The sequence below is a fragment of the Natrix helvetica genome (assembly GCF_964273705.1).
Source record: "Natrix helvetica genome assembly, chromosome: 1".
Taxonomy (NCBI): domain Eukaryota; kingdom Metazoa; phylum Chordata; class Lepidosauria; order Squamata; family Natricidae; genus Natrix; species Natrix helvetica.
In genome coordinates this window covers 16,382,448-16,394,911 of record NC_138548.1, presented here as the reverse complement: position 1 = coordinate 16,394,911, position 12,464 = coordinate 16,382,448, and the positions used below count along the sequence as shown (strand labels likewise).

General features: G+C 40.6%; 1 protein-coding gene across 2 annotated transcripts in view; it reads left to right on the top strand.

Moving 5' to 3' along the window:
* The window catches only part of LOC309395348 (nuclear receptor ROR-beta-like), a 62,312-nt gene that overhangs the window by 31,359 nt on the left and 18,489 nt on the right, over window positions 1-12,464 (top strand). For both annotated transcript variants that reach the window (XR_014175887.1, XM_081959505.1), the window contains exons 2-3: window positions 2,735-2,820; window positions 10,554-10,695. Coding sequence is in view for 1 of the 2 variants with exons in the window: in XM_081959505.1 (XP_081815631.1) it covers window positions 2,735-2,820; window positions 10,554-10,695 (228 nt within the window). In the remaining variant the exon portion in view is untranslated. The remainder of the gene's footprint in view (window positions 1-2,734; window positions 2,821-10,553; window positions 10,696-12,464) is intronic.

The window sequence follows — 12,464 nt, the reverse complement described above, 5'->3', positions numbered from 1 at the left end:
TCGTAGCAAAAGGGATTATGAAATTGATAATAACACCGAGTTGTCAGATAAGATCTGGCTCTAACATTGATGATGGGCTGGGCCTCCTACAAACAGGCACAAAACTTAATTTGTAAATATTTCTTCATAGACTTTAGGTGTCCCTAGAAATTAAATGGACTTGGGTAAGGAAATGGGTAAGAATTTTAAATTATCAGCTGCAGTTCTGTGAGGTATAAAAACCAAATGAACCAACTTTCTCGTCAGAAAAAGTCTGGTAGGACCTTGAATAAAATTTGTTTTAATAATTTCTAATTACGTTGTTTAATAATTTGTTTGTTGGAAAAAGGGTTGCCATATTTGTGATTTTTGGATACCAAAGACAGACACAATATTCTCCTGCAAACTTTTAAAATTGTATTCGGCCAATATTGCCCTGTACAGGTTGTGAAGCAGCAGTTGTGTGTTCAGGAAACACGGTCATTTCATTGCAGCATGAGGCTACTTCTGACACCAGAAAGAATCTCTCATTATTCCGCTAATACTAACCAATAAAGTGGGATAGTGATCTCTTCTAGTTTGGAAAACCATCTAAGTCATTATACATCATTGAATCCTGTGGCAATGAGTTCCACAAACTGACGTGGAAACTCTCATTTCTCACCAAATTCAGTGGGGCTTATACTGATTAAACATTTATATGATTCTGATTATCCATCCGTCCAGCCAGCCAGCCAGCCAGCCAGCCAGCCAGCCAGCCAGCTAGCTTCATATATGTTCATGTGTTTGAATACAAGCATGTATGAAGTGTGCATGAGTATATATTTATATTCATATGTGTATATGTATATGTATACCAATATATGTGTTTATATACATCTGTGGGGGATGAGTATATTTCTGTATGGGTGGATGTGCATGCACACATTTATTCTCCGGTTATTGGTAATTTAAAAGCAATAGGTAACTATAGGAAGATTAAAAAGAAGAAAAATAAAAAAGCTATTTGTTCCTTTTTTTTCCTTTTTCCTTTCCTTCCTTTTCCTTTTTTCTATTTTTCTTTTTTTGCATGATTACAATGAAATAGAATCTTGAAAAATGAAAAGCAAGTGGTGACATCAATATTAATTCCAAGTTCAGAGATTTCTCATTATTTCTTAAGATGATGTAATAAACGTAGATCTTTACCTTTAATTAATTAACACATTTTTTAAAAAGTGAATTTTAAATGGTAGGATAACTGTAAACTGCCTGTAACCTGCACCAAGGTTTGTTATCCACTGTTTGTTATCTTCCCCCCCACCGTTTTTTTTAATGTAGCTATTGATGTTGCTCTGTCCAATGTTTTCATAAATAAATAAATAATTTATCATAAATAAATAAATCATTAAATTCTTAATCCCTCCCCCCCCCCCCTGAAAAAATGATCAGGGAGATTAAAAAGCCAATGCGATGAAGTGTTTGCAACGTGTTCTAACCAGATTGAAATCATGAGGGCTTAACCTTGACTTTGCTCAGTTTCTGCTTTTTAAAATATCTCATCATTTGGACCATCATGAGAACTTCTAGGCACCGTTTTGGAAATTGGTACAAAAGTCCTACTTTTGTGCTGTCCATATTGTATACTCTTCTTTGGCCAGAAACAAAACAAAAAAAAAGCACTTCAGGCACGAGCCCCCTCCACAGGGAACTCATGTCGAAACTTGTGCTCTTGAGGGTTGGGGAGGGATCTGCTGTTTATCTCCCATTGTGGTTGTTTTATTCTTCTATTTTGGCAGGCTCATACTCAGAGACTCGGCAAGGAGGGAGATCTCAGTGGCCAAGATGGTTTCCTTATAGGCCACCCTAACATACTTCGTTCAAAGTACCTGATTGCCCCCCCCTGGCCTTGGATGGGATTACATCCCCTTCAATTGGAAGTGGATTCTAATTAATACTAATTACTAGATAGTATTAGTATAAATTAGTTATTATTTATTTATTGAAAGATTTATATTTATTTAGCGTAAAAATACTAATTAAGATACGATGTAAATAAGAATAGTTGCACATTTTTGAGCTTACTGTGAGCTATATACTTACAAGACCATGTCTTGTAAGTTATAACTAAATACACCTCTTTCAAAAAAATAATAATACTATAATTTCTACAAATTCAGCAGAGGCTAAATAAGTAAAAGCAAGCCAAAATGGTCAATCCGCAACCTCCTGTGGTTATTTCCTTTGAGAGTCTCTTGTTATTTCTCTTTTTTTCCTTCTTCTTTCTTCCTGTACTTATGTACAGTACGAAATCATACCCAGTGATAATTTGACCCCCAAATCCTTTTCTTAAAATGTGTATATTTGGGGAACAGTCCTCTTAACTGTGGTATATATTGGCAACCCCATTATTTTTTCGTTTGAAACCATTCACACAATGTGCGATACCCAAATATCCATATAGTCCTTGTACTTATGATCCTAAGTTAGTTGGAACCAGAATTTTTTTATTGCTAAACAAGGCAGTTGTTAAATAAGTCAGGCCTGATTTTTATAACCTTTTTTTTAAAAAAAACATAGTTGTGAAGTGAATAAGTCCAGTGTCGTTGCAACTTCAAGCAATCGCTCGCTAAACAAATAGTTGTAAATTGTTCTGTATGTTCAAGGCAGGTGTAGAAGGTTTTCTTTTTCATTTTTTTGAGCGTGTTTTAAATGTTAAACATGGATTAATACTGCCAACGAAATTCAGCTTTTCATTCTTCTCTTCCTCCCACAGCACAAATTGAAGTTATCCCTTGTAAGATATGTGGGGACAAATCTTCAGGGATTCACTATGGAGTCATCACCTGTGAAGGATGCAAAGTAAGTTGGAAGGCTGGGAGCGCTTTGGGTGAAGGAGCGAACAGCTGATAAACTTGTCAATCTGCTCAGAACAGTACTGTGCTTGGCCATTGAGAAATTAAAACAGACTAACTTTTGTGAAACTTCCATATCAATATATGCAGCCCATAGTTAAGCGTCTGTTCTTAACCACTCTTTAATGATCTCAGAAAGTTACACCGATTGGGCCTGGTTACTATTTGAAAGGGAGACCAGCAGAAAATCTCAGGGTTATTGATAGAGAAATGTAAAAAATACTAGACCACCAATGACCTGTTGGTTCATCTTTTCAAAGATAGTTCCTTACCAGATTTTTCAATGCATACAATAATGGCAGAGTTTTGTTCCATGACAACCAGATGGACAGCATATCTTCATTCATTCATTCATTCATTCATTCATTCATTCATACATACATACATACATACATACATACATACTTACATACATACATACCAGAGGTAGGTTTCACATTTTACCACCGGTTCGCTGCGCACCGAAAATGTGAGAGCACGTGCACACTTGCTTTGCTCGCACATGCGCCTTCCACACATGCACCCGCTTTCAATGCATGCACTTTGCTCTCATGCGCAGTTTGCATGCATGCACGCAGCTTAGAAAACTTGGCTAAATAGGACGGCATAGCGCCAGGGTGGATGGGCGGGCTGGGCCCACCAGCAGGTTGCCACTACTGGTTCTCCCAAACTGGTCTGAACCGGCTGATACCACCGCTCATGCACACACACACACACACACACACACACACACACACACACACACACGAAAAGTTCTTAAAAATTCAGAGAGATATCTGTAGCCCATATCGAACTATATAGCACAGGAGTTGGTCACAGAAAATGTTTTATGACATTTTGTTTTAATGTCATGAAATGCTTTGTGATCATTTTTATGTCATTAAATGTTTTGTAAAATTTTCAATGCCATAAGAGTCAAGAGTCTTGGATTTGGGATGCATTCTGTAAATTAGTTCCTTTGAGGTTCCTTTGTTGAAAAGGTTTTGCCCTATGATGTGCCATTTTGCCCAGTTAAAGGTTACAGAAATTAGAGTTTTCAGAAGAATGGAACAGAACAGAACAGAATAGCAGAGTTGGAAGGGACCTTAGAGATCTTCTAGTCTAACCCCCTGCTCAGGCAGGAAACCCTATACCATTTCAGACAAATGATTATCCGATGTCTTCTTAAAAGCCTCCAATGTTGGAGCACTCACAACTTTTGGAGGCAAGAAGAAATGGCAAACTTCTTCCATATAAAAAAATGCCAAGATTATGTCTATTTAGTTACCAGGAGTCAGTTTGACTCAAGGGAATCCTTACCCTTCCTTTAAATAAATCCCAAGAACGTATCTTTGGTTGAAGTCCTAGAAACACTTTCCTTCTGCAAGTTCTGTGTTGAGCATCATTTGATTTGACTCTGCTAAACATGTACAAAATTATGTTGAAAATTCATATGGACGTATTTGATGATAACACTTGCCAGTTTGTTTTTGTAGTTAAGCTACCAAACTAGAAACCAGGAGATTGTGAATCCTAGTCTTGCTTTAGGCATGAAAGCCAGTTGAGTGACCTTGGGCCAGTCACTCTCTCGTTCTCAGTCCAACCCACCTTGCAGGGCTGTTGTAGTAAGGAAAATAGGAAGAGGAAGGACTATTAGCTATGCTAATATTTATTTATAAATTAATAAAAGTGGGATAAAAATCTAATAAATAAATACTATCAATATAAGGATGATGGCAATTGAAACCTGGTATACCTGGAACACCAGATTGGCAAAGGATGATATATTGCAAATATTATAATAGAAACAGATTTACCATTATCTAAAATCTTTTTAGTAGGACTTCATTAATAATTACAAAGCATTTAAAGGTCATGTAATCTCCAAAATACCATATGCAACACGGTACCCATTTTTGTGACGCGTCCCAGGCCCCAAATTGTCCAGATGTTTACATTTTGCTGACCTATTCAGAATAAAATGTCACCTTGAGATGTAACAATTCTGCATTCTAATTTAAATGGATCTGATTTGTTTCTGTTCATAAAAAAATATGAACAAAATTGTTTCCTAGACCAAACCTTTTGATATAAAAAGAGAAGCTTTTCTAAAAACTACAACTATTAGAAACAGAAATCTTACAATGAATATAGTTGTGGCAAGAAAATTGGAAAGATTAAATCTTGGAAAATAATCCATAAATATGTTTCTTTCTTTGAAGATTACTCAGAAACTTCAATTACATTAAACACTGCTCTTGGCTAGCTCTAGTTATAGGATCCTTGGTTTAAAAGCATAAACACTATCTAGTGTTTTGAGAATGTAAGCCTTAAAGCACTTAAGTCAGTGGTTAGCAACGCAGCAGACTTCAACACTGGGCCCTATCTAACAAAATGAAATTCAATGTAGAGAAAAGTCATACACAGGTAAGAAAAGTCAAAAGTACACATATAAACTGGGTGAAACCAGGCTTAATAGCAGTGACTGTGAGAGGGATCTTGGAGTCTTAGTGGACAACCAGGGAAATATGAGCCAGCAGTCTGCAGCGGTAGCCAAAAAAGCCAATGCAATCCTAAATTGCATTAAAAGAGGTATAAAATCAAGATCAAGGGAGGTACTAATGCCACTCTATAAAGCCCTAGTAAGACCACATCTGTATCCAGTACTGCATCCAGTTTTGGTCACCACACTATAAAAAAGACTATAAAAGGTGCAGAGAAAAGCAACCAAGATGATTAGGGGACTGGAGGCTAAAACAAATGAAGAACGGTCACAGGAACTGTAACCACGGCTAGTCTAGTCCAGAGAAGAGAAGGGAGACATGATAGCAGTCTTCCAATATTTGAGGGGCTGCCACAAAGAGGAGGGGGTCAAGCTATTTTCCAAAGCATCTGAAGGTCAGACAAGGAATAATGGATGGAAACTGACCAATGAGAGATTCAACCTAGAAATAAGGAGGAACTTTCTGACAGTGAGAGCAATCAACCAATGGAACAGAAGTTGCTTTCGGAAGTTGTGGGAGCTTCATCACTGGAGACTTTCAAGAAGAGACTGGGCTGCCATTTGTCAGAAATGGTGTGGGGTCCCCTGCTTGAGCGGGGGGGGGGTTGGACTAAATGACCTATAAGGTCCCTTCCAACTCTGTTAATGTGTTAACTCTGTTAAACCTATGGATAGGACGATGTCCATTATACCTCAAAGAGTGCGGGACTTCAAAGTTGTTATAATTTCTTTGAATGACCAACTCCTCACAAGATTGGTAAATCATGATGGGTTTTATGCAAGAGCTTCGGAACTTTGGGAATCTTAGATTGAAAATTCACAAGTGATTTTAGGAGAGTTTGATTCCTCCCATGACATCTTGGGAGGAGTCTGGTGAGATTTAGAAATTGTGTAAGATTGGGGGCGGTTTGAGGAAGGGGGCACCCAGGGCCAGAAAGGCTACCACACCTGGTCCAAGGCCAATTTCTCCGCCCTGGTGTTAAGGTTTTCTAGAAGAGGCTGTGATACTGTTCGCAGTGCAATTAGTGTGCACTTCAGCTGTTCTAAAGATTTGGGAAACCCTTATTAAGAGAAGCTCATCTAAGCTCCTTTTAGAGATAATCTTCTACCAACAGAAGTAAAGTCATTTTTTTAAATAGGAGTTTAGCCTCTACAGATGAGTTGTTGTTTTCTTCTGCTGTTCTGTGTGTGAATTAGCAGCAATTTTTTTTTTATAAAATGCTTTTCCCCCCAAAACAAACGCAACACATAAAATCTTCTTTCTTTACATACTGTAGAAAGTGTATCAGTTGGTTACAAAAGGTTTTCGTGCATCTCTTCAACAGTCATCAAGCATTATTCATATTAACTCAAGTATTTTAACTCAAATATTTATACATATTACCCTTATACCTCCATTTTTATTTGACTATAATTATTTAAACGTCCTTCATCATAAAATATACCAAGATTTAATACATAACCACATACTGGCATTTCATTTAATATTTCTGAAATCCTCTAATAACACTGAATCCTTATGTCCTACTCTAGCTAAACATCCATAATATTTAATAGCAAACTTTTCTAATCCTCCTTTCCAAATCAAAGTTAGAAATTTTCATCTAGTTTCCTTGTATTATACTCTCTCTCTCTCTCTCTCTCTCTCTCTCTCTCTCTCTCTCTCTCTCTCTATATATATATATATATATATATATATATATATATATATATATATATATATATATATATATATATATTGTCATCATTGTCCCTCTTTTATTTGACGATATCCTGTATCATAACCTTTTCCCCATAGTAATCAAAGCTTCACTGTATCTAACTTAATTCTTTTTTATTAACTTTTGTATATAATCTAAAAAGATTTCTAATCTTCCTTTCATGGGTACCATTCAATATTCATATCCAGTTATTACTTATAATCCTACACATTGTATACATTATTATCATTATCAATTGATAAATGACTCACATGGTTTTAGGATAGTTGGCTAAGTTTATCCCAGACATATTTTACAGGAAAATAGAATATGGGTATCCATCAAATAAATATATTCCCACTCAAGGTTGGATGATATTGGTCTGTGCAGAGAAGAAGAACAAAATCAGAGGTCTGGGTAGCACTTTTATTGACTAAAAATGACCCTCTGCATACATAACCAAACTATGATGGTTTTATTTATTCATATATTTAGTTTGTCAAACATGTACAAGGTAACAGGCATAAGTGTTCCAATATCTCAGTGTTCCAATATCTCAGGGGCTGCCACAAAGAAGAGGGAGTCAAACTATTTTCCAAGGCACCTGAGGGTAGAACAAGAAGCAATGGGTGGAAACTAATCAAGGAGAGAAGCAACTTAGAACTGAGGAGAAACATCCCGACAGTTAGAACAATTAATCAGTGGAACAGCTTGCCTACAGAAGTTGTGAATGCCCCAACACTGGAAGTCTTTAAGAAGATATTGGATAGCCATTTGCCTGAAACGGTATAGGGTTTCCTGCCTAGGCAGGGGGTTGGACTAGAAGGCCTCCAAGGTCCCTTCCAACTCTACTATTGTATTATTGTATTATTGTATTAAGTATAAACATGGACATGAACACAGGAAAAGGGTACGAATAAATGAGGACACCCCCTTTACGGATCTCTTAGGAATGGGGTGAGGTCCACGCTAGACAGTTTAAAGTTAAAATTATGGGGGTTTGAGGATGTTTGAGGATGTATCAAGGAAGTCAGGTAGAGCATTCCAGGTGTTGATCACTCTGTTGCTGAAGTCGTATTTTCTGCAATCGAGTTTGGAGCGGTTTACCTTGAGTTTGTATCTATTGTTTGCCCGTGTATTATTATGATTAAAGCTGAAGTAGTCATTGACAGGCAGGACGTTGTAGCAGACAATTTTGTGTACTACACTTAGGTCAGACTGTAGGCAGCATAGTTCCAGGTAGTCCAAGCCCAACATTTCAAGCCTGGTGGCATAAGGTATTCTGTTGTGAGCAGGGGAGTGAAGGACTCTTCTCGTGAATTACCTCTGGACCCGCTCAATCGTATTAATGTCCGAAATACAGTGTGGATTCCAGGCAGACGAGCTGTATTTGAGAGTTGGTCTGGCAAAAGTTGTGTATGCTCTAGTTTGCAGTACAATGTTACCGGAGAAGAAGCTTCATAACATTAGGTTAACAACTCTTAATGCCTTTTTGGCAATGCTGTTACAGTGGGCTCTGGCACTTAGATCGTTTGAGATGAGGACTCCTAGGTCTTTGACTGAGTGAATTTCCCTTTTCCTTCACTTCTTCTTTCCTTCTCCTTCACTCCCCAACCCTTTGTTTAAATCCTCCATCAGTCTAGTCCAGGGGTGTCCAAACTTGGGAACTTTAAGACTTGTGGACTTCAACTCCCAGAATTCCCCAGCCAGCATGGCTGGCTGGGGAATTCTGGGAGTTGAAGTCCACAAGTCTTAAAGTTCCCAAGTTTGGACACCCCTGGTCTAGTCATTCTGTGCATCTAATGAAACGAGCTTCACCTCACAAAAGCTTACGCTTCTTAATAAAATGTGTTACCGTAGAATCATGGGGCGGGAAGGGAGGCTGGAGGGACCTTGGAGGTCTTCTAGTCCACTCTTGAGGCAGGAGCCTTATATCATCCCAGTCAAATGGTTGCCTGGTCTATTTTAAAAAAACCTCCAGGGAATGGAGTAGCCACAACTCTGAGAGGCAAGCTATTCCATGGATTAACTGTTCTCACTGTCAGAGGGAAGTTGGAAAAGGTGCTGACAGACTCCTTCTAATCACTTTTTTTAACTTTTTAAATTTTTTTAATTCAAAAAGCTAAAATACAAACTCCAAAAAAAGAGAGATTTTTTTCTGACAAAACCAAAAGAAAAATCGAGAAGACATTGAAAAATATGTGTTAAGAAAAAGGACACAAACATATCCATATATTATCTCCCTTAGCTGAATACTGTATTCAGACTCCCTAATCTGCACAACACTTACCCTGCAGAGTAGGACAGGATGAGAAGATCTGGCTCGAGTTACCCATAGGCTCTGCCTCTGCATGGAAAACCTGATCCTGGATCCTCCCATTCACTGTCCAGCTCTGAGAAACAGATTAACAGAGTTGGAAGTGACTTTGGAGATCTTCTAGTTCAACCCTAGTTTAATAGAAAGAAGGACTAGGGGAGACATGATAGCACTCTTCCAATATCTCAGGGGTTGCCACAAAGAAGAGGGAGTCAAACTATTCTCGAAGGCACCTGAGGGTAGGACAAGAAGCAATGAGTGGAAACTAATCAAGGAGAGAAGCAACCTAGAACTGAGAAGAAATTTCCTGACAGTTAGAACAATTAATCAGTGGAACAGAAGTTGCCTCCAGAAGTTGTGAATGCCCCAACACTGGAAGTCTTTAAGAAGATGTTGGATAGCCATTTGTCTGAAGTGGTTTGGGGTTTCCTGCCTAGGCAGGGGGTTGGACTAGAAGACCTCCAAGGTCCCTTCCAACTCTGCTATTGTATTGTATAACCCTCTGCTCAGGCAGGAAGTCCTATACCAGTGATGGCTAACCTTTTCCGGAACAAGCGCCCGTGCGTGCCCCCGAGCCCCCCAAATGCAATGCGTGCGTGGCCCCGCGCATGTGTTCCATGCGTACATATGTGTCACTCGCCTGTGCTACCCCTGCACATGCACCCACAGCCCCCCCACATGCACCCCCCGGGGCATGCACATGCGGGCCCCCTTCACGCGCCCTGCCCCTCCGCATGCACGGCAGAGACCCAGCAACCAGCTGGCCGGCGGGAGGCACACACGCATGCACGGTGGAGCTGAACTAGGGCGACAGCTCGCGTGCCCACAGAGAGGGCGCTGCGTGCCACCTGGGGTAGGCGTGCCTTAGCTTCGCCATCACCACGGCCCTACACCACTTCAGACGAATGGTTGTCCAATCTCTTCTTCAAAACTTCCAGTGTTGGAGCATCCACAACTTCTGGAGGCAAGCTGTTCCACTGGTTAATTGTTCTGAATTGCGCAAGCCTCTGTTCCTCTTTTAATTCATGAGACAATGCCCAGCGATGCGGTGCATTTGAAGCTCCTTTGGAATGGGTGGTGGTTGTCGCACAGCCATGGTTGCCACCCAGCCGTTTTCCGTCATATGCCATCCCCCAGTTTCCTGCAAATCTAAGCGTTGATTGTTCCTCCTTTTTCTGCAGGGTTTTTTCCGCCGAAGCCAACAGAATAACGCCACTTACTCTTGCTCACGGCAGAGGAACTGCCTGATCGACAGGACCAACCGAAATCGGTGTCAGCACTGCCGACTGCAGAAGTGCCTGGCCCTGGGCATGTCCCGCGATGGTGAGTTCTGGATTTAGGCTTGGAAGATGAAAACTGGTGAGCCAGTGGAGGAATGGCATCCGAATGGCTCAGGGCAGGAGTGAAATCCAGCAGGTTCTGACAGATTCTGGAGAACCTGTAGTGGAAATTTTGAGTAGTTTGGATAACTGGCAAATGCCACCTCTGGCTGGCCCCAGAGTGGGGAGGGAATGGGGATTTTGCAGTATCCTTCCCCTGCCATGCCCACCAAGCCACGCCCACAGATCCGGTAGTAAAAAAATTGGAATTTCACCACTGGTTCCGGGTTATAAAACAAGAGGCAGAATCCTGGAGGCAGGAAACAGGGTCCCAAACATGGATGCAGGAAGCCACGAGTTCCTCCATGAAACGTGTCAGATGTAAGCTAAGCTAGGATTTCAAGTGGTCCTTCTGGTCTGAAATGGCACAGGGTCACCTGAATGAACAGCGGGTTGGGCTAGAAGACCTCCAAGGTCCCTTCCACCTCTGTTAATCAGAAAGAGATCCTGGAGAGTTTAGGCAGCAAAAGAAGGAAGTTCTAATTTTTCTGTACTGCAGTGCCACCCCTGGCCAAAAGGAAACATTGCAGTTGCACATTCATCATGTCATGCCAGTAGAGGTAGTTCTCAACTTATGACAATTGAGCCCAACATTTCTGTTGTTAACTGAGACGGTTGTGAAGTGAGTTTTGCCCCCATTTTATAACCTAAAGCAGGGGTGTCCAAACTTGGGAACTTTAAGACTTGTGGACTTCAACTCCCAGAATTCCCCAGCCAGCTGGCTGGGGAATTCTGGGAGTTGAAGTCCACAAGTCTTAAAGTTCCCAAATTTGGACACCCCTGACCTAAAGTATTGCAGTTGTTAAGTTAGTAACACGGTTGTTAAGTGAATCTGGCTTGTCAGAAGGTAACAAAAGATATGACCCTGGGACACGGCAACCGTCATAAATATGAGTCAGTTGCCAAGGATCTGAATTTTGATCACATGACCACGGGGATCCTGCAGCGGTCATAAGTGTGAAAAATGGTCGTCACTTTTTTCAGTACTGCTGTCACTTTGAACGCTCACCAAATAAATTGTTATCAATCGAGGACTACCGGTAGCCCTTGAGTTACGAACATAATGGAGCCTACTCATTATGGTCTTAAGTTGTGATGGTCATAAAGAAGGTCACCCACAGGACCAACCTATTTTTATGACCTCTTTTGCGGTTGTCATTAAACAAGCGCTAAGGCGTCACCCAAACCATTGTGGTGCGTCACCTTTGACACACCTGTCCTAGGTTCTCCATCACTATTCTAGCTCTTTAGGAGAGCTCAACAGTCTTCATCCGTGGTGGCACAGTGGCTAGATTGCTGTATTGCAGCTAATTCTGCCAACTGCCAGCAGTTCGCTTCTCACCAGCTCAAGATTGACTCAGCCTTCCATCCTTCCGAGGTCGATAAAATGCAGACCCAGAATGTTGGGGATAATATGCTGACTCTGTAAACCGCTTAGAGCAGTGATTCTCAACCTTGGCAACTTTTAAGTCCTGTGGACTCCAATTCCCAGAATCCCCCAGCCAGCTGGCTGGGGGATTCTGGGAGTTGAAGTCCACAAGACTTAAAGTCGCCAAGGTTGGGAAACATTGGCTTAGAGAGTAATAGCAATAGCAATTAGACTTATATACCACTGTACAGCCCTCTCTAAGCGATTTACAGAGTCAGCCTCTTGCCCCCAACAATCGGGGTCCTCATTCTGGAAAGATGGAAGACTGAGTCAACCTTGATCCT